Source organism: Hemiscyllium ocellatum, chromosome 8, assembly GCF_020745735.1.
Source record: "Hemiscyllium ocellatum isolate sHemOce1 chromosome 8, sHemOce1.pat.X.cur, whole genome shotgun sequence".
Taxonomy (NCBI): domain Eukaryota; kingdom Metazoa; phylum Chordata; class Chondrichthyes; order Orectolobiformes; family Hemiscylliidae; genus Hemiscyllium; species Hemiscyllium ocellatum.
In genome coordinates this window covers 73,350,210-73,373,465 of record NC_083408.1, presented here as the reverse complement: position 1 = coordinate 73,373,465, position 23,256 = coordinate 73,350,210, and the positions used below count along the sequence as shown (strand labels likewise).

The following is a 23,256-nucleotide window of genomic DNA, read 5'->3' as shown; positions in this document are numbered from 1 at the left end:
ATTCCATGTTCTTTCGAAAAACATTTGCTTAAAGAGATGGCAATTATTATGGATTCATAGAAATTGAGCATCTCGTTTACAATGATCAAATAACGGCTTATTTGATGAAGTATAAAGGGAGAATAGAGAAATTTGAATTGTATCTGAAAAAAAGACCCAGGATATGGGGAGAATGTTGACAAAAAGAACATGGTAGGAAAAGTAAAAGGTTTTCATTTTCACCGTTGTTAATCCCTTCAGCCTGTAAGAAAATCAACACAATGTGTCAAATCTCTGCATTGATTTAATACATAGTATTTATATCCATACCCTAGTAATGCTTTATCTTAATTTTCATATGCAATTCAGTTGCTCTATACCCTTGGTATTTTACGCCAGAGATTATGCTGGTCATCTGCAATGCTATCGAGTATACTACAAGATTAAAAACATTCTATGCTGTCAGACCAAGTGGTTCAGGTTAAAGTTAACATCAAGCTAATTCACAATGAATATGTTTACAGAAAGAAACACAAGTGGGAACCAATACCTAACTGTAAGTAACCAATATTTTATTTACGCATTATTTAAGCTGAGCAGAAAACAAAAGAAATTAAAATCATAGAATTCCTATAGTATGGAGCCATTGATTATACACCGACCCTGCGAAGAGCATCCCATTCAGACCCACTTGCCCAATCTATTCCTGTAACCCTGTATTTCCCATGGTATTAGAATGTATGAAGATAGATAAATCTCCTGGTCCTGACCAGATATATCCAAGAACACTGCAAGAGGCTGGAGAAGACATTGTGGGGACCCTGGCTGATATTTTTGCATCACCATTAGCCATAGGTGAGGTCCCGAAAGACTGGAGGATAGTGAATGCTGTGCCATTATTCAAAAAGGGCTGCAAAGAAAAGCTTGGGTACTATAGACCAATAAGCTTAACATCTATGGTAGTTACTTGAGAAGATTCTGAAGGATAAGATTTGGAAAGGCACGGTTTCATTAGGAGTCGTCAGGCATGGCTTTGTGAGCAGGAGATCATGCCTCACAAATTTGTTAGAGATCTTTGATGAATTGACCAGGAAGGTTAATGAGGGCAGTGCGATAGATGTAGTCTATGTAGATTTCAATAAGGCCTTTGCTAAGGTTCCACATGATAGGCTGCTCTGGAAGGTCAGATAGCATGGAATCAGGGCAAGCTGGCAAATTAATAGAAAATTAGCTTGAGGATAAGAAGCAGAGGGTAACAGTAGAAGGATGCTTATCGGACTGGAGGCCTGTGACTAGTGGAGTGCCTCAGGGGTCCGTGCTGCACTCATTATTGTTTATTATCTATATCAATGATTTGGATGAGAATGAACAAGGCATGGTTAGTAGGTTTGCAGATGGCACTAAAATAGGCATTATTGTGGACAGTGAGGAAGGATCTCAGGACCTTGATAAGCTGAAGAAGTCTGCCAAGAAATGGCAAATGGATTTTAATATAGGTAAGTGTGATGTCTTGCATTTTGAAAAGTCCAATCAAGGTAGGAGTTTCATAGTGAATGGTAGGGCCTTAAGGAGCGTAGTGGAACAGAGGGATCTTGGAGTTTAGGTTCACAGTTCTCTGACAATGGAGTTACAGGTAGACGGATCTATTATAATCTTATCACAAATTTTAAATGGGTACATGGATGGTGTAGCAGATCTCTTTTCACTGTTGCACTAAACAATATATATTGCAACTGATAATACCATGGAAACTCAACTCAGTAATTCGAAACATAGAATTCAACATAAAGACAATCAAAGAAACTCTTTCTGCTAGAAAGGCCAATGGATAATTCAATTCCATTGCTTACTATTATAAATGATCAAGCTGCGTTGTAACAGCAATCTTTCAGCCATTCTCATGATTTCATGTTTTTTGATACCTGATAGGTAGGATGTAGCCAAATTATATCACAATCCCAACAAAAAATTTCAATGATTTCTTGGCTAAGAATAGTTTTGTTGATGGTTGGTGCACAGCTACCTTGACCTTTTGGGACTTGTATCAAGTCCAGCTAGAATGGTGAGATCTCTCTCTCTCTCACTGTAAGCAAATCTGTGGGTTGAATTTTGCAGCCTTGACATATTTTCTACTGTGATTTTCTCTGGCTCTTCCACTTGGATTTCTAGCCACTCCAGGCTATCTCATTCAATGTGATGACTATTTTTGACAGCCCGCTTCTTAAGTTCCTTAAGACCGGCTATGCTTACTAAATTATCATTTTATTTTCTATTGAAATTTAATGCAATCCACTTCACTAAATAATCTTTGATAGCTTCCTTAGTTCATTCCATAAATCCTTTACAGACTATCCATAGCATTTTAAAAAAATTAACTACATGTTACATAATGAACAGAAAAAAAATTGCAGGGCTCCAGTGAAAGTGTGGCAGAGTTTTGGCAGACTCAAAGGGCAAAATGCCTTCATCTATGCTATGAGTCTAAAAATCTGTGGATGCTTCCTATCCACAAAATGTTATTTTATGTTCACGCATTTTCATGATAACTTTATCAGCTTTTTCTTTATTAATATCTGTGTCTGCATTCATAATGGCAAGTTTTTTTTTGAACATAGCAATGTGTAATTGCAACTTAGCATCAGTGGTGGCACTGTTGCATCACAGGTTTGTACCTCAGCTTGCGCAGCAGGGAAAGCCCAAGTAGTTCTTCTTGCCTGCAGCTTAAAACACTATCAGCTTTTGTTCTCGTTAAATAAATCAACATATATCAAAATGAATTTCTTTAAATGTTTGTTCCAATGTCCTCCAATGTCTAACCCAAATTTATTGAAGACTATATTTAGTCTTGATAATCATGGGAAAATATGTGGCAAATCAATCAGCATTTAAGATTTATATTTAAAAAATCTAGAATTTATTTAATATTTCCTTTGCAATATTTCCTTTGACTCACTGTGATGAATGCTACAGGTTTATTATTATCTTCTGTATCTTCAGTTCACCCCTTGAACACAATAACTATACTTGTTCTTATTTTACCAACGAAAAATAATGGAAAATGTTATAATAGGAAAATTTACGTGTTAGTTTTAAATTACCAAATGTTGCTTGATAAGTCAATTAAAACATTCACAATGATTATTGCAAACATCTTTCTTGCATGTGTTTTCTCAGTGTCTAAAACTTCTGCTGGCCAAAATTGGGTTTACAGGAGAATGAAACGAAAACAAAATTTTAGATTAAGCAGCTGCAATTTATCAGGAATGGAGTTGTTGGCACCAGGTTTTATTGGTAATAATGATGATTGAGTAATGTGTTCATTTTGAATATGTTGGAACATACAACTATGTGAAAACCTAGGCCAATCTGTTGGGGAGTTTCTTGTGTGACATACTTTATGGCACCAACCTTCCACCTGTTAATAGAGAACAGCTAGGTTCATCTGTTTCTGAGAGGTGGAAAAAAATTGAAATGTTTGACGAAACCCAAGACAATATTTTAAATGATGGAATATTATTTGTTACTTATAGCAACAGAGAGTTGTTCTGTTTGTGTCCTTGCTTGTGTTAGAAAACCATAAATATGCTGCATTGTTGAAACATTTGACCTTTTTGCTCTACAGATGAAGCCCCTCAGAAACCTAGAGCTTAGAACCTCACATGTGCCGTATGCTAAAAGCCGTAGGAAATGCAGGCACAAATGGGTAAGATTACAAGACCTACATCATAGACTGTTATTTAAGAGTTTGATAGATGTTTACAAAACAGAGTAGATCTTTCATTGTTTGAACACCAGTTATTTGATATTCTAATTATCTGATAGATGAACAGGAAAGTTTGGTGTTTTTAATGTGTTTGGCTTCATTTCTATGCGGAAGCTTTTCCTGTCTCACATGCATGACCAAAATTTGGAGGTGTCTTTTATTCACCAATTACCAGGGTTAATGAAAGATCCATTGTGATGATAGGGAGACTTGAAATTTTTGATCTGGGTTGACAGGGAAGAGTAGGGACATTTGCCAGCTCTGCAAAGCCAACAGTTCCCTGAGAGATGGGCCAAACTACTTCAGATTGGAAGTAGAGGCTGCTAACTGAGGAGGTGGGCTGCACAGAAGACCTACCTTGGTCTATTGACACTGTGGTGAAGCTTAATAATAAAAACATCCCTCCATCTATCACCCTTCATTCCCCATACACACTCCCCATGCTCCATCCATACCACTCTTTGCCTCCATGCCAACGCAAGCCTTCTGCTGATCCCTATGTCTCCAATACTCTCCATGCCAACCTATGCCCAGTTGCCCATGCTACATTATACATTTTAAACCATTGTATGTTCATTTGTCCATCACCCGTGGCTCCTAACAGCTTCTAGACCAATTTATATCCCTCTGCCCTTTATAATGCTAACTCACGCAAAGTCATTCCTTCCAAACGAAATCACCATCACACCAACTCACCTAACATCCACCATGTCAGGGTCTAGGAACCATCCAGAGATAAATTAAAGATCTGTAAAATATGTGCAGACATTGCAATATTGAGAAAATATATATTCGCAATATTTACATTTCTTCAACAAAATAAAGTCTTATGACAACAGATATTTCATTCAAATGCATAATCCCTTATCAAAACAAGAAAGTTAACTTTGGAATTCCTTTATTCAGTGAGTCTATAACTGTTTACAACTGTTCATAAAGCCAAAACAGAAAGCATCTCATTGTGATGATGGATGGTTGTGAAAACAGCTCGTGCAGGAGTAATCTAGTAATGGAAGGCTTGGGCACACAGAGTGAAATTTTAAAAAAACTCATTGCTTTAAAGGGATCAGACATATTTTTTCAAAGATTCAAATGCCAGGAGTTTGAAATGCCTTGACAGATTAACAGCTCTCATTTTCAGGTGCTTTTGACACGTCCTCTTACCACTTTTGATAGATCATTTGACACTTCTGAGCAGTCATCTTGATATTGCCATTTGACAGGTCCTCTTGACAGATGTATGGTTCACACTGCCACCACTGTGCAACAGTGGAGCACAGAGTAAATGTTGAAGTTATTATGTGGGGTCCTGATCAAGCAGGTTGCTTTGTCCAGGATGTTGTTGGTCGTCTTAAGTATTGTTGGAGTTGCACTCATCCAGGTAAATTGTGAATATTCCATTATACTCCTGATTTGTGCCTTGCACTTAGAGGCCAGGTTTTATAGAGTTTAAAGGTAGCTTTGAGCAAAGTGCATGAACTCTGACTTGCTCATAAAGCCATAGTATATATGGAGCTGATGCACTTCATTTTCTGGTCAGTGGCAACAGCTAAGATGTCAATAGTGAGGATTTCATTGATAATAATATCATTGAATGTCAAGGCATGACGAATGGATCATCTGTTTGTGAGATGGCTATTACTGGCATTTGTGAGCTACAAATGTTACTTCCCAATTATTATTCTGAGCTGGGTATTACAGTCGTGTTGCTTTTTGATAAGGAGGACTACTTCAGTAACTGAGGAGTCATGAATGATGGTGGTTATTATGCAATCATCAAAGAATATGTTAATGTCTAACTTTGATGGAGGGAAGATCATTGATGAAGTAGCTGAAGATCGTTGGGTATAGGATACTAACCTAAGGAATTCTTGCAGAGATGTCCTGAAGTTGAGATGACTGGCCTCTAACAACCACAACCATCTTCCTATTTGTCTGGTATTGCTCCAACTAGCAAAAGATTTTCCCCAATTCTCGTTGACTCCAGTCTTTTTAGAATTCTTTGATGTCACATTTGGTAGAATGTGGACTTGATATGAAGGGCAGTTATGTTCACTTCCCCTTTGTCATAGAGTCATAGAATCATAGAGATGTACAGCATGGAAACAGACCCTATGGTCCAACCCATCCATGCCGACCAGATATCCCAACCCAATCTAATCCCACCTGCCAGCACCCGGCCCATATCCCTCCAAATCCTTCCTATTCATATACCCATCCAAGTGCCTCTTAAATGTTGCAATTGTACCAGCCTCCACCACTTCCTCTGGCAGCTCATTCCATAGACGTACCACTCTCTGTTTGAAAAGGTTGCCCCTTAGGTCTCTTTTATATCTTTCCCCTCCCACTCTAAACCTATGCCCTCTAGTTCTGGACTCCCTGACCTCAGGGAAAATACTTTGCCTATTTACCCTATCCATGCCCCTCATAATTTTGTAAACCTCTATAAGGTCACCCCTCAGCCTCCGAACCTTCAGGGAAAACAACCCCAGCCTGTTCAGCCTCTCCCAATAGCTCAAATCTTCCAACCCTGGCAACATCCTTGTAAATCGTTTTTGAACCCTTTCAAGTTTCACAACATCTTTCCAATAGGAAGGAGACCAGAATTGCATGCAATATTCCAACAGTAGCCTAACCTATGTCCTGTAGAACTGCAACATGACCTCCCGACCCCTGTACTCAATACTCTGACCAATAAAGGAAAGCATACCAAACACCTTCTTCACTATCTTATCTCCCTGTGACTACACTTCCAAAGAGCTATGAATCTACACTCCAAGGTCTCTTTGTTCAGCAACACTCCCTACCACCTTACCACTAAGTGTATAAGTCCTGCGAAAATTTGCTTTCCCAAAATGCAGCACCTCACATTTATCAGAATTATACTCCATCTGCCACTTCTCAGCCATTTGGCCCATCTAATCAAGATCCTGTTGTAATCTGAGGTAACCCTCTTCGCTGTCCACTACACCTCCAATTTTGGTGTCATCTGCAAACTTACTAACCTCTTATGCTCACATCCAAATCATTTATGCAATGACAAGAAGTAGAGGCACTTGTGGCACTCCACTTGTCACAGGCTTCCAGTCTGAAAAACAACCCTCCACCACCACTCTTCTACCTTTGAGCCAGTTCTGGATCCAAATGGCTAGTTCTCCCTGTATTCCGTGAGATCAAATCTTGCTAATCAATCTCCCATGGGGAACCTTGTCGAATGCCTTGCTGAAGTCCATATAGATCATATCTACCGGTCTGCAATCATCAATCCTCTTTGCTAATTCTTCACAAAACTCAATTAAGTTTGTGAGACATGATTTCCCACGCACAAAACCATGCTGACTATCGCGAATCAGTCCTTGTCTTTCCAAATACATGTACATCCTGTCCCTCAGGATTCCCTCCAACAACTTGCCCACCACTGACATCAGGCTCACTGGTCTATAGTCCTTACCACCCTTCTTAAATAGTGGCACTGCGTTAGCCAACTTCCAATCTTCTGGCACCTCATCTGTGACTATCGATGATACAAATATCTCAGCAAGAGGCCCAGTAATCACTTCTCTAGTTTCCCACAGCGTTTAGGGTACACCTGATAATTTCCTGGGGATTTATCCACTTTTATGCGTTTCAAGTCATCCAACACTTCCTCCTCTGTAATTTAGACATCTTGAAAAGTGTCACCATCTATTTCCCTACAGTCTCTATCTTCCGTGTCCTTTTCCACAGTAAATACTGATGCAAATTCTCATTTAGTACCTCCCCCATTTTCTGCGGCTTCGCACAAAGGCACCCTTTGAGGGGCCCTATTCTCTCTCTAGTTACCCTTTTGTCCTTAATGTATTTGTAAAAACCCGTTGGATTCTCCTCAATTCTATTTGCCAAAGCTATCTCATATCCATTTTTTGCCCTTCTGATTTCCCACTTAAGTATACTCCTACTTCCTTTATACTCTTCTAAGGATTTACTCGCTCTATCTTGTCTATACCTTACATATGCTTCCTTCCTTTTTTTAACCAAACCCTCAATTTCTTTAGTCAACCAGCATTCCCTGTACCTATCAGCCTTTCCTTTCACCCTAACAGAAATATACTTTCACTGGATTCCCGATATCTCATTTCTGAAGGCTTCCCATTTTCCAACTGTCCCTTTAGCAGTGAACATCTGCCTCCAATCAGCTTTTGAAAGTTCTTGCCTAATACTGTCAAAATTGGCCTTCCACCAATTTAGAACTTCAACTTTTAGATCTGGTTTATCCTTTTCCATCACTATTTTAAAACTAATAGAATTATGGCCGCTGGCCCCAGTGTGCTCTCCCACTGACACCTCAGTCACCTGTCCTGCCTTATTTCCCAAGAGTAAGTCAAGTTTTGCACCTTTTCTAGTGGGTACATCCACATACTGAATCAAAATATTGTCTTGTACCCACTTAAAAAATTCCTCTCCATCTAAACCTTTAACACTATGGCAGTCCCAGTTTAGGTTTGGAAAGTTAAAATCCCCTAACATAACTACCCTATTTTTCTTACAAATAGCTGAGATCTCCTTACAAATGTGTTTCTCAATTTCCCTCTGACTATTAGGAGATCTATAATACAATCCCAATAAGGCATCATCCTTTTCTTATTTCTCAGTTCCACCCAAATAACTTCCCTGGATGTATTTCTGGGAATATCCTCCCTCAGCACAGCTGTAATGCTATCCCTTATCAAAAATGCTACTCCCCCTCATCTCTTGCCTCCCTTTCTATCCTTCCTGTAGCATTTGTATCCTGGAACATTAAGCTACCAGTCCTGCCCATCCCTGAGCCATGTTTCCATAATTGCTATGATATCCCAGTCCCATGTTCCTAACCATGCCCTGAGTTCATCGGCCCTTGCCTTGAAATAAATGCTGTTTAATTTATTTCTCCTACCTTGTCCCTGCCTGCCCTGACTGTTTGACTCTCTTCTGTTCTCAATTGTACCAGTCTCAGATTGATCTCTTCCTCACTGTCTCCCTGGGTCCCAACACCCTGCACCCTGCATTGCATTAGAGCCAATCTCAATACCAGAAACTTGGCTGTTCGTGCTTCGTTCCCCTGAGAATCCATCACCCCCTACATTTTCCAAAACAACATACCTGTTTGAAATGGGTATATTCACAAAAGATTCCTGGACTAGCTGCCTACCTCTCTTACCTTTCCTGGAATTAACCCATCTATGTGATTATATCTGAGACTTTTCCCCTTTCCTATAAATGCCATCCATCATATATTGTTGCTGTTGCAAATTCCTCATTGCTTCTAACTGTCTCTCAAATCAATCCATTCGATCTGATAAGATTCGCAGCCAGCAACATTTATGGTAGATATAATCCCCAGCAACCCTTAAACTCTCTTTAATCTCCCACATCTGACAAGAAGTACATATCACTCTATCAAAGGCCATTTTTGTTTCTTCACAATCTACAGACCCAGAAAATAACACCATCTTATTCCTCTACAAACACTGCCCCAGGTTAAATTAATAGTTATGGCTTATATTTTAAGTTTAATCAAGAGACATATCTACAAAAAAAAATCAAGAAAGAACCTACTCTACTCACTCCTGCAGATTCCCTGTAGGCCACACTTAAAACAATGATTAACTTATCTGATTCTGTGCTGTGAACTTCGCCCAACAATTCCTCCAAAATCAGTTGTGAATTTCACTGTTTGTTAATTTTCCCAGATGCACTCCAAAGTCCAGCGATACATGAATTCAAACATCAAAGGCCTTTGGATCTTTTGTCTATGTTTGAATTAAGGCAGTAATAAGATCAGGAACTAAGTGTACTTGGTGGAACCCAAATTGTGTGTCAGTGACCCAGGTTATTGTTGACTAAATGTTGTTTGTCAATATTTGAGAACAATATTTTCCATTCCTTTCTTGATTATTGAGAGTAGACTGACGGGATGGTAGTTAACTGTGTTGGATTTGTCCTTTTTTTCTTGTGTACAGGACACACGTGGTCACTTTTCCATAATAAGGGGTAGATGTCAGTATTGGAGCTGTATTAGGACAACTTCCCAGGGGTTCCAGCAAGTTGTGAAGCACTGGTATTGAGTACAATTTTTGAAATTGTCAGAGCCCGTTGTATTTGCAGTATCCAGTGCCTTCAACTGCTACTTGATATCACACGGAGTGAATCAAATTGACTGAAGACTAATATCTGTGATGCTGGAGAGCTCAGTGGAAGGCTGAATGGATCATCCACTTGGCAGTTCAAGCTGAAGATTGTTGCTTTGGCCTTACCTTTTGTACTGACATGCAGGTCACCTCTATCATTGTAAATGGGGATTTTTGTGGATCCATCAGCTCCTATTATTATTGAACTTTTCACCAGCATTCATGACTGGGTGTGGCAGGACTACACAGCTTAGATCCATCTATTTATTGTGGGAAGGCTTACCTCTATTTATCACTTGCTGCTTATGCTTCTTACTGCAAAAGTAGTCCAATTCTGCAGCTTCACCAGATTGACATCTAATTTTAAATCCTAATCCAAGGCATAAGACTTACCCTAAAACCATGCGACTGAATAAATCTCAGCAGTAGTGAGATTATCCCCTTACAATGCCCAGGATTTGGCCACCTAAGGGCCTCAATTTGTCCATGATTGGAGGGTGTGCCTGTACCTTCCCTGTCACTGGTAAAGTTGTGGTGGGACCATGGACAGAGCTGGTGTCATTGAATTGTTGAACACTTCTGGCCTATAAATCTGCTCCAGGGCGCGATAAAATCCAGCCCACACTGATTCTACTTCCTGATCCATCATCCAAGATCCTTTCTCATTTCTTTCCCTATTGCATCCTTTAATATCAGGGCCACTCCTCTTCCTTCTCCATTCTCACTATAAATAAAACAAAGAACAATATAGTGTTCTAAAGAACAAGCGCTTCACCCCTCCAAGCCAGTGCTGCCCTGGAATGTGCCCTGGAGTTTTTAATTTTCAATCTTAGACAATTTATAATGATGGGCTTGACTTTGGAGGGGGTTGCGGCATGTAAAACACCTTCACACCCATCCCCATGCTCAGTCCCAAAATATAGAGGATGGGAGGGAGTGTTATTTAAGAGGCTCCTTACTTACTGGAGGCCGGGGGATTTATGAGGCATCATTTGAGACTGGTAGTAGTTCTGACAGCACCCAGTATTGAGCTGTATGGGACTTTTGGAGTAGCAATTGGGGGGATTTCATAAATCATCCATTACACACCTCCCTGTACCCCCTCCCCCAACCACCCCCGAATGAACTCTCCCCCGTGTCTCAAGTGGCCATTAGATCAAAACCATTTATCCCTCTTCATGCTGCAAGTTAGTCTATTTTGTTGTGAATGCTTTGAGCATTCAGAAACACAGTTTTTAATTATTTTCTACTACAGGTATTTCCATTGTCGATGCATTATTGCCATTAAGACCTTAGTCCTTTACTGCTCCACTGTACATAAAAACTTTATTCAAATCTCTCTACTGCTCTGTTGCCTCCACAGTTTTCTTTCAAATTCGACATTTCTCTTCACCTGAACCCTTCCTCGCTCATTTTGGTCAGCATTTCTAACATGAAGCTTGGGTACATATTCTTTTCAAAACTTCAGTGCAACCAACATTCCCACTAAGCTGAATGACCAAAATGCTAAGCTGCATTGAAGTCCGGTTTCAGATGTCACTAACACACACAGATCACAGACGTCTGTGCAGATGAAGATGAAGATGCGTACTTAGGGAATGTAGAGTACTACCCCACTTTGCTCTTATCTTTATTCCATTCAAAGCAAATTAATGAAGGTTTGGTCTCAGTAACACTTGAATAATGTGCAGTAGTGATTAACCAAAACGACGAGAGAACAAGGTAAGAGAATGAAAAAGGAAGACAGAAAACTTAAGTCTCAGGTAGTTGTGTAGTTCTCTGCGTTCACCTGCTTGCTTTTAAAAGTATTTGGGAATTGTGATTCTTTTTCAGTGGAAAGGACCAATTGTCTTCCTATTACTTATGACTGTTTGCCTGGCGATCTTTGCACTTACGCAGTCAGTTCGCAAAATAATTGATGATTCACCAGGCAAAGAGAAAGCTTGGAAAGAGATACAAAGTACAACTTGTGATGATCCCTGTAGGTAAGAGTATCCAGTTAAAAGTCAACTATGAAATCAAAACAAAACCTGAAGAAAACTTAATTAAAATGAAGAACTGCAGATACTAAAATTCTGAAACAGATGCTGCCAGATCTGTTGAGTTCCTCCAGCAGTTTCTTTTTGTGTCTCTAAAGAAAATTCAGCTTTTTCTTTCTAGTGCAGCCACACTTAGAATATTGTGTACAGTTCTGGTCGCCATATTTCAGGAAGGATGTGGAAGCATTGGAAAAGGTGCAGAGGAGATTTACCAGGATGTTGCCTGGTCTTATGAGGAAAGGCTAAGAGACTTGGGTGTGTTCTCATTGGCAAGAAAAAGGATAAGAGGGAATTTGATAGAAACATACAAGATGATCAGAAGATTAGATAGGGTAGACAGTGAAAGCCTTTTTCCTGGGATGATGACGTCAGCTTGTTCGTGGGGGCATAACTACAAAATTGAGGGATGATAGGTTTATGACAGATGTCGGAGGCAGGTTCTTTCCTCAGAGAGTGGTAAGGGAGTGGAATGCCCTACCTGCCGATGTAGTCAACTCAGCCACATTAGGGAGATTTAAACATTCCTTGGATAAGCACATGGATGATGATGGGATAGTGTAGGGGGACGAGCTGAGATTAGTTCACAGGTCGGTGCAACATCGAGGCCCAAAGGGCCTGTTCTGTGCTGTATTGTTCTATGTTCTATGTTCAAAAAACAGAAATTGCTGGATAAACTCAGCAGGTCTGGAGAAAAAACACTTAACATTTTGAATCTGGTGACCCTTCTCCAGAGCGGACTTAATGTTAACTCTGCTTTCTCTGCACAGATGCTGCTAGATCTGTTGAGTTCCTCCAGCAATTTCTCTTTGTGTTTCTAAAGAAAATTCAGCTTTTTCTATTATCATAAAAATTGCAGGATAAAAGGGACATTTAGCCTTTTCCATTTTCTCCTGTGTAGGCTCTTTAAGCTGTTCTAGCTACGCTAATACATCAGTTTCTGATTTCTCAGTTTTCTTGTGCAATTGACTAAGAATGTACAGATTAGGAGCAGGACTAATCCACTCGATCCCTTGAGCCTGCTCCACCACTCAATAAAAATCATGACTGATCTGATTATGGCCTCAATTCCTCCATATTCTGTCTGTCCCCTCTATTATTCTTGTCAATCAAAAAACTAACTCAGTCCTGAATATACTCAATGTATCAGACTCCACTGTTCTCTGTGGAAGAGAATTCTGCCCAATAATGACTCTCTGAGAGGATAAATCCTCTTCATCTCCAACTTAATTGGGAGACATCTTAATCTACTTACTTATCTTAAAAGTATCCGTTTTCCTGGTCTCTTTCTATTCTATTACTGGACAAGATCAGTACACCTAATGCACACAAAGCTTTGGATGATTGTGGAGTTTCTGCCCACTAAAATGGACCTGTCCAAGGAAAATGGGAATGCAAATTGAGTCCAAATGTTGATCTGACCTGTTGCTGGGTTGGATATTGACACAATAATGTTGCACCTACTCGGACTCAGTTCCATACCTCCTTTGCTTCAGAAATGCAGGTGAAACCTAAAGGAAATGGTATAGACCTCTCCTCCAATTTTTCTGCCCTTTGTTCATGGAGAATGCATATTCATGGTCGGGGGGGGGTGTCAAATGTCAAGAAAATTGGTCCTATAACCTTTGCTTCAGTAACAAATTATACTTCATGTTTCAATAACTGTGTGCAAAAAAATTCTTTGAAAATTGTACTTTGTTCTTCCATCAATTGTAAAAACTTATTCCCCATTACTGATTTGTGAACTAATAGAAAAAAAGATTTGTTCATCCTCTCAAATGCTTTCAATGATTTTGAATTTTTTTTCTTTGCAAAGTATGCAATCAACATCAATTCTTTGCTTTTATATTTCATGAGCTTATGAACAAAACTCAGAATTAAATTTACTTTATGGCCTTTTCAATCCTGCCCTCCTATAGCTAAAAAGCATTTATCTCTTCACTTGAAAATATGCTATTTTGCAGTTTTCTAAATTGGATTCAATCTTTCATCTTTTTGTTATTCAACCTCTTTTTCTGTCCTTCCTCAATCCATTGCTCTCTTTTTTATAGATTACCATATTCTCTAGTGCTTTGTCATGAAGTGGGAGATTGAATAAGGGAACATGGTCAAGATTACAGTGGATGGCACGGTGGCACAGTGGTTAGCACTGCTGCCTCAGAGATCCGGGTTCAACTCCCGCCTCAGGCGACTGACTGAGTGGAGTTTGCACATTCTCCCTGTGTCTGCATGGGTTTGCTCCGGTTTCCACCTGGTTAGGTGAATTGGCCGTGCTAAATTGCCTGTAGTGTTAGGTACAGGGGTAAATGTCTGGGTCGGTTGGGCTGAAGGGCCTGTTTCCACGCTGTAAGTAATCTAATTTTTTTAAAAAATGAAGATTAGAGTGGTTCTGGAAAAGCACAGCATGTCAGGCAGCATCTGAGGAGCAAGAAAATCGATGTTTCAGGCTGAAGGGCTTTTGCCTGAAACACCGATTTTCCTGCTCCTCGGATGCTGCCTGACCTGCTGTGCTTTTCCAGCAACACTCTAATCTTGACTAGTACCCACTTCAGCCTACCTGAATATGGGAACACACTGTTTACTTGTACGTTGAGTTGGAATATGCAAGCTAAAAAAGACAAATCATTGTGAATATCAGAATCGCATAGATAAGACAGATGGAGTGAACAGCACAATTAGAATTTGATATCTGCTATGTATCTGTTGTTTGACATACATTCTAAGATGAATATTCCTCAACAAACACAGTTGTCTACTGAGGAATAGTGAAGAAAAATTAAAGGAATCAGCTGGTGTTCTGGCAGTTGTCTTTCTCTGTCCATTTATTTGGTGTATTCATCTGTGTAGGGATGGCCGTTGACAGTATGAGTTGTCTCCATAGTTCCTCAGGCCACACGCCAAAGAATGACAAGTGTTAACTCTCAATTTCAGGGTTTGCTTTCTTTCAGGTACGTTGGAATTCATAGAGATCCAGAGCACAGCAAAAGGCCCTTTAGCCCATTGGGTCTGCACCACTCAGTTGAAGCTTTCTGGCTATTCTCCATCAACAGTGCACAATCAGCCCAAAGGCTCCATTCTTGAAGGTCTAACACTCAGTTGCAGGCCTCAGAGAACTAAAACTATTCCTATTCTGCCAGTTAATTGGCCTGACAGGGGTGGGTTGAGGCTAGAGTTGCTCTCAGGCATTGTTAATGGCTACTGGTATTTGTGGTCCAATGTTAGGTGATAGGAGATCCAGGTAAATGTACTTAATAGATTAAAACTCTCCATAATGCGGACATCTAACAGAACATTGCACTGTTCTTTCAGATTTGTAGTTACAGAGAGCGTGCCAGATGGTGTACATTATGGTGAAAATGCTACAAAATATCAATCAACATATAACTCCTGGTTAAACCTAATCAATATAGCAAATAGCAGTCTGGATATTGCCTCATTTTATTGGACTCTTACCGGCCATGATATTAATGTGACTGATCCTACCTCCAAGCCTGTAAGTAAAACTGATTTGTCTTGTACTTAGCCCTGTTCTGTGTTTTGTGTCCTGTAGTCAGCTTTGAGCTCAATCAAAATGTAATGTGGTATGAGGATCAAAATAGAAAGACAGAAAGGAGAAGGCAGAAAGCACTCAAAGTTGGCAAATCACAAATCCAAATGGGACATACGCTAGTTGCTGAAAGAGGTTAATATGGAAACAATTTATCCTCTGACCCCAATCCTTCAATCCTCCTTGGGATACTGCCAGAAGATTTTAAATATTCTTGTTCAAAATAGGCACACACTACACCAGTAAATGCAGACTCTTCAGTCCAATGTCAAGGGTGGGGTGGGGGGAACTACTAGAGATATGTTCAAGACAATTTTCACTTGAAGAGGCATGGGTTAATCAGGGATACACAGTGTTTGGAACAAGGTCAGCCAGGTGGACCTCATAGAATATGTGTTCCCTGATTGGGGCTGTTAATCTTGTCCAATCAGGGAGCCCTGGCTGACAGGTATCAATACGCATGGCAGAGGTTCTGTTCACTCTGAGAGCTGACTCTGAGGAAGCTGTATCAGTGTCATGGACTTTCCGCATACAAATGAAGGGTGACTAGGTGATGGGATACCGGCCTCTGCAGAGTTATTTCAGGATAGTTAACATAGATTTGTTAAAACCAAACATGGTTAAGTGCATGGAGTGAATAACAAAGTGGGTAGTTGCAGTCACTGTTACATTTACGAATTTTCAAAAGGAATTTGATTAGGCACATCATAAAAGACTTACTCAGAAAATAGAAACATATGGCATTAAACAGATGATGGACTTTTAGATTTGAAATTGGCTGAGTGATAGGAGCCAAAGATTCAGTTGTGAATGGATGTGTTTCAAACTGAAGATAAGTAGGCAATGTGGTCCCCTAGGGTTCTGCATTGGGACCATAGTATTTCCTGTTATGTATAGGTTCACTGAGTGAAATTTTTAAATTTGAGAAGTTTGCAAAAGTTTGGCAATACAGTAAGTAGGGAGCGGGGGACCAGAGACTCAGGAAACATGGAAAAGTTCACAGACAAGTGGCAGATGCTATTTAACACAGCTACGTGTGAGGTGAAGCACTTTGAAAGAAAAAGAACAGTGTAATCTGAACTGTACCACAAAGAGGGAAGCTTAAGGAAGGAATTGGGGGAGGTGCATGCCAAAATCATTGATGATGGATGGGCAGTTTGCAACACAGCTAAAAAAAAGTATCAAATCGTAAGACGTCAAACTGAATATAAAACATAAGGATATCCATTAGAGAGCTCTGGATACTACTTAACTGGAGATGTCTTTACAAATCTGGCACCACATTTCAGAAGATTTGTTTTGTGTGTATATGTGTGTGTCTGTCCCTGTGTGAGATTTTGATAAAGCAAGCATTTCTTCTGGTGAGTGAAGTGGTAGTGTGGGAACATGTACTTGATATAATTGGCAAAAGAACTGAAGGAGAAAACAGCAGAATTTTGATCACACAGTTATTATTGTGGAATGCACCACCTGAAGGTGTGGTTCAAATGAATTTTCATAGGAACTTTACAAAAACATTGACATTAAACATTGAAATCTGGAAAGTACTAATTTGAAAGGTTATTAGAAAATAAAGCTGGAGTATGGGACTAAATCAAAGTAAATCAATAAACTGAAATTGACAATATTTTTATTGTACTAGTTTTCTAACAGCTCCCCTAAGATGTTTAGTACAAATATTGCAAATTTCAGTTTATTGATTTACTTTGTTATATTTTTATTGGACTAGTTTTTCTAAGAGCTCTCCTAAGACATTTAGTACAAATTTGTTTTATTCTATTTAAGCTCAGTATGTTTTTACATATATTAATAGATTAAAAATTCCACTATGTAGCAATGAGATATTTCTACCACTAGGTAGCATTAGTTCCATGTTCAATGATCTTACAATAATTTAATGAAATACATTCCATTCTTTTTTAAACCTTTTAATATGAGGACCTCTTCATTTCCACCAGTTCTGTCACCGCCAGCAGGATGTCACTGCTATCACATATTCTCTCCTTTTCTCTCAGCATTCCGCTAGGACTGTTCCCTTTGGGACACCTGGTCCACTCCTCCTCCTCTCCCTACACCTCCGTTCCCAATATCTTCTTACCCCTGCACGGCAACTTCCCCTGCAATCGCAGAAGGTGCAACACTTGCCCGTTTACTTCCTCTATTCTCACTATCCAAGGCCTCCAACACACTTTCCAGGTGAAACAGCGATTTACCTGCTCTTCACTCAATCTAGTCTGCTGTACTCACTGCTCACAATGTGGTATTCTGCACAGTGGGGAGACGAAATGCAGACTTAGTGATCAGTTTGTGGATCACCTAACATTCGGTCCATAAAAAGGACACTGAGCATCAGTTGCCTGCCATTTCAACACTCCACTGTGCTCCCAGGTTAATGTTACTGTCTCGGGCCTGCTGCAGAACTCTAGTGTGGCTCATTACAAGCTGGGGGAACTATACCTCTGCTGTGATACCTTATAGCCAGCACTCAACATCAAGTTTAATGATTTCAGAATGTGAACACCCAGATCAATATTCGTTATCATGCCCCCACATCACTAAATCCTGTCTTGTATGTGTTGCTCCCAGCACAGTCAACCCATTTTTAACCATTTACACTTCTCATTAGCACTCTATCCAGCATTTATCTCTTTCTTGGGCCATCAACAGCAATCTGTTCGCCTATCTCTTTTTAGGCTCTCTTTCTCTCTGGGCTCCATCTCCAAGTACTCTATTCACTTTCTCTACCTCATCTTCAACATGAATACCATCCTTTCACCAGTTATTTTCAAATCTGATGAACAATCACTGGACTTGAAAAATTAACTCTGTTTTGCTCTCCACACACGCTGCCAAGTCTTCTGAGTTTCTCTGGGACTTTCTGATTTTGTTTTTCTTCAGTTCTCTGCCCAAAGGTAGGTCCAACCCAGTGCCACAACTGCCAGGATAGTTGGATTAGAAGGCAGGTGTGTTGGCACTGAACATTTTTAATGTTACACCATCAAAGGTATGAAACAATATTCTCTCCTTGTGCAGTGTCCTTGATCACTGAGGGTTAATAATCGTGACTTATTCTATATTATCATTGATCCATCACTGTGATCTGTAATTGTGTTGACAGCTTTTACCTTCAACAGGGTCACCTAACATAAAAAGTAGCCATGAGTAACATGGTACTGAAAGATTCAATAGATGTTTAATACACCTCCTGATATTTGCATATATATATTACAATCACAGGCAGGTAAGTATCTGCCTAATACTAAGCTATTGAGTTATAAACAAGAGCACACTTTGATCAGCATGTAGCCCCAGTTAAGATGTAGTCCAAACATTTATATGTTTAAGGCATGTTCAACATGTCTCTTCAAGGTTTCCTGTATACTGGCTGTTATTACAACACAACAATCACCTTGAATCAAAGGTAATGAGAAAGGGTCCAAGAACTACATCAGCTGGTGTGGGGATTGAACCCAAGCTATTGGTGTTATTATGTAAAAGACTCTAAGCATATTCTCTGTCATACTCAAACATACTTTGCCAAAAAGCATACACACATACACCTCCATGGGGTGAATTTGCATTTGCAGATTTGTATTTGCAGATACATTCTATTTTGTTCAAAAAGCACACAATCTGTAGGCAGTCAGTTCATTTGACATTTTATTAATCCCTACTTTGAAATAGAACCAGTCTGACTCAAAGTTGACAGACTCTAACCTCATGCCTTTAATGCATTTTCTGAGCAGAGATGTCACCTTTTTCTTTAACAACTAAAGTTATTTCAGGACTGTGACTTGAAAGAAGTTCTGGAATTTACATATTAATTAACCGAAACTTGAATCCCCATTCTGAGTGATTAAAGACTTAATAGCAATCTAGGTTTGTTCAATATATTGCATCAGTTGTATGACATTTGACCTTTACTATAAATTCTGTGTCCTATGTCCTGTCCCAATCATTACCTGACAAAGGAGCAGTGCTCCGAAAGCTTGTACATCACAATAAACCTGTTGGACTATCAGCTGGTTTTGCGTGATTTTTAACTTTGTCCATCCTGGTCTAACACCAGCAACTCCACATCTAGGCACCTAAATTAAGCAAACCCCCAGGAAGCTATATTGCTGAAGAATTACCAAAGACTTATTTCAGGGATTTCATTAAGTTGTCATAAAATCTAGTAGTTCGCTTTCTCTTGCCTTCATATTTTAAATTTAGCATTTATTCTAATCTTCTCTGTTCTGTAGTTCTGTATTTCCAAAGCATAAATATTATACTTTGTTTGACTTATTTTTACATACTATGTTCTACTATGCTCTTAATATTTTTAAATATCTTTTACTACCACAGGGTGAAATCCTGCTTCGTGAATTAGAGAAATTGCCATCAAAAAATGTTAGTGTGCGCATTGCATCAAGTACGCTTTCCTTTCCACATCAATTTTCCACTGATCTCAAAATTCTAAAAGAGAAAGGTGAGAATTATAATACTTATTAATTAATTTAATTTTCTTTGGTAAGTTTCTGTGTATGTGGGACAAGGAGAACATTGCTGCATTAGGCATCATGGACTCTAAAGAATGCAATAGAAGTGGAATGATGAGATGGATCTGGGTTGGGAAGGGGATCGGAACACAGCAGACACTTACTTTTTGATGTTATATGTTGTTAAATGTTTTTATTTCTGATGAAGCAAGGAACAGAAGATTTAATCCATTGTTCTAGGTGCAATAGTCTTCCTGTGTTCACGGAGTTGAAGCTAAAGGAGCCTGCACAAAATAAGAGTTGAGGCTTGGGGTAGCTAAGCCATGATCTTATGGAACAGTAGGGCTGTCATGAGGAACTGAATGGCCAATTCCTGCTTCTATTTCTTATGTTCTATTCCAGGTGCAATAGTCTTCCTCGTAACACATACTGCGATAAGTTTATGTAGCTAAAATGTAAGTTTTTATGTTTACTTTAGATCCTGCTGACCTGTTATGTATTTCCAGACATCTGTTTAATTTAAGATTTTAGCATTTTCACCTTTTCTTGCTTTTAATGCAGGTAATGTAAGGGAGTTAACCAAATCATTTCAGATATAATGGGCTGAATCTTACCTTTCCAGGCAAAGTGCAAGTTGTTTCATGATTTATGGAGGGATTTTCATCATGAGGCTTAGCATGATTTCTTACCAAAAGCATCTCAGTAACTACCTACCCTGCCCCTGTGGTGTCTCTTATGTCTAATTTCAGCACTATCTTCCCACACATTCTGTCTGGGATAACTTAGTACTCATTGGATATCTGCTGAAAGATAGCTTGCATTATTGATGATAGGCCACTGTGCAACCAGACAAGCTTTAGTAATGTGGCATTGCCGCTTACTGGCAGTATAATGGCACAGTAATCACCAAACCACGATGCCCAGAACATATAGTCAACATTAATGACACATACTGCGTGTGTAATCCCACCAGTTTCTCACACTAGTCACTCTTTAACCACCAGGCCATACATTTTACCTGTGCTTACTATCTCAACACCTTCTGCAACTGCACAGCAGCCATTCACACTTTGTCACTGTCCAGGGTGGGAACATCAGACACCCACAAGCAATCAGACTAGTCCTAGCATGAACTTGTATTGACAGCCAACAAAAGTTAACACAAAGGAAAAGGATACAGGTTACAGTTTGCAATCACAATGCAAACCAAATGACAGATGAATCTTGACAAGTCAAGATGGTCTCCTTCACCCAGCTTGCAGCTACTGGGACTCGAATATCAATCACACCATCTTTTGTAGAGGCCAATACAACTGAGTACTGCAACCCACAAAGAGAATTTTCTCAAGCTTATCCTTCTCCTCAGATGACTGCTCCTGTTTCCCAGCTCCTTAGGACCTATCACATCACCTCATCGCTTGCTCCAAATGTGCAGAGCACAACATTCCAGAACTCTCTGTCCAGACTACACTTGAGGGCAGGCTATTAATTAAATGGAAAAAAAATCTCCAAAAAAGTGCAGTGCACAGTCATTTAAGTATTCTTGCGCATGAAACACAGGAGGTTAGCGTGCTCGTGCAGCAAGTAGTTAAGAAGGCAAATTGAATTTTGGTCTTTATTGCTCAGATATTTAAAACAATTAAAAACAGGGAAAGATGTTGATGAGGCCACACCTAGAATACTGTGTACAGTTTCGGTCACCAGATTTAAGAAAGGATTTGCTTGCATTGGAGGCAGTTCAAAAGAGATTCACCAAACTCATTCCTGGGATGAAGAGATTACAGGTTAGGCACGTATTCATTACAGTTTAGAAGAATCAAGGGTAACCTAATTGAAACATACAAGATTTTGAATGGGCTTCAGAGGGTAGATGTTTTCACTATTGGGTGAATCTGAACTGGGTGATATAGTTATTGAAGAAGAAAACATCATTTAAGACTGAGATGTGAAGGAATGTCTCTCAGAGGATAGTTCATGTATGGAATTTTCTACCTCGGAGAGGGGTGTAAGTTAGATCACTGAAGTATCTAAAGAGTAGGTAGATGGATTTATGAAGTATTCACGGAGTTGAAGCTAACAGAGCCTGCACAAAATATGAGTTGAGGCCTGGGGTATCTAAGCCATGATCTTATGGAATGGTAGGGCAGTCATGAGGAACTGAATAGCCAATTCCTGCTTCTATTTCTTATGTTCTTATTACAACATTGCACTTTGTGGAAGTTTGCTGCTTGGAGATTGGCTGTCATATGTCAACATGTCAAAAGTGACTACGCATTCACAGTAATTCATTGGTTGTGAAAGGCAATATATAATTCTAACTTCTTTCATTCTCTTTTAAATTGAGTCCCAAGCTTGTGGAGGTCAAACTATTTCTGCATGAATCAGTGTAAGTGAAATTGCACATTCACATTTATCTCTGATGCTCTGTTGCTGGAGATATCCACTCATCAGAGAAATTTTAATATGAAATGTCTTCCGTTCTACATGAGGCCAGCATGGTGACTCAGTGGTTAGCACTGCTGCCTCACAGCACCAGGGACCCGGCTCCATCCTAAGGAGTTTGCACACTCTACCTGTGTCTGTGTGGGTTTCCTCCAAGTACTTTGGTTTCCTCTCACAGTCCAAAGATATGCAGGTTATGTGGATCGGTTGTGCTAAATTACCTATAGTGCCCAGGGGTGTACAAGCTAAAAAAGCTAGGTGAATTAGCCATAGGAAATGTGGGTTTATAGAGTGGGGGGAGTGGGATGCTCTTCAGAAGGCCAGTGTGGACTCAATGGGTCGAAGGCCTACTTCCACACTAGAGGGATTGTATGAGCCTGGATGGGGGAGAACTTTGATAAACTATCTGAAATATTTGCTGCAGTTTTATTGGTAGAATTATTATGGCAACATTTGTTGAGGAAGAAGTTTGAATTTGGGAGAAAATCTTTCCTAATATAATGAATTTTTAACAAAAAATAATGTTCTGCCCATAAAAGACAAAAAAACAAATAAAGAAAGTTAGATAAATATTACTTATAAATGTTCTTTTTTTCCAAAAACCTATATTAATTTGATATTATTTGGAGAGCAAACAATGTAGAATTTGGAACTGATGCTCTATATTTTGACCAAATTGTCTTAAATTACAGGCATCCACGTAAGGAAAGTAAACTTTCAAAAGTTATTGAATGGTGTACTTCACACAAAACTCTGGATTGTTGATAAGAAACATATTTATATTGGCAGTGCTAATATGGATTGGAGAGCATTAACTCAGGCAAGTACAGCACTTAGTCCATGGTTAAGCAGCCCTATTAAT

General features: G+C 39.4%; 1 protein-coding gene across 1 annotated transcript in view; it reads left to right on the top strand.

Annotated features, from left to right (window-relative positions):
• Positions 1 to 23,256, top strand: part of LOC132817927 (5'-3' exonuclease PLD3-like) — a 64,328-nt gene that overhangs the window by 19,788 nt on the left and 21,284 nt on the right. The window contains exons 2-6 of the mRNA XM_060828469.1: positions 3,602 to 3,682; positions 11,722 to 11,873; positions 15,234 to 15,417; positions 19,819 to 19,942; positions 23,087 to 23,214. Coding sequence (XP_060684452.1) covers positions 3,602 to 3,682; positions 11,722 to 11,873; positions 15,234 to 15,417; positions 19,819 to 19,942; positions 23,087 to 23,214 — 669 coding nt within the window. The remainder of the gene's footprint in view (positions 1 to 3,601; positions 3,683 to 11,721; positions 11,874 to 15,233; positions 15,418 to 19,818; positions 19,943 to 23,086; positions 23,215 to 23,256) is intronic.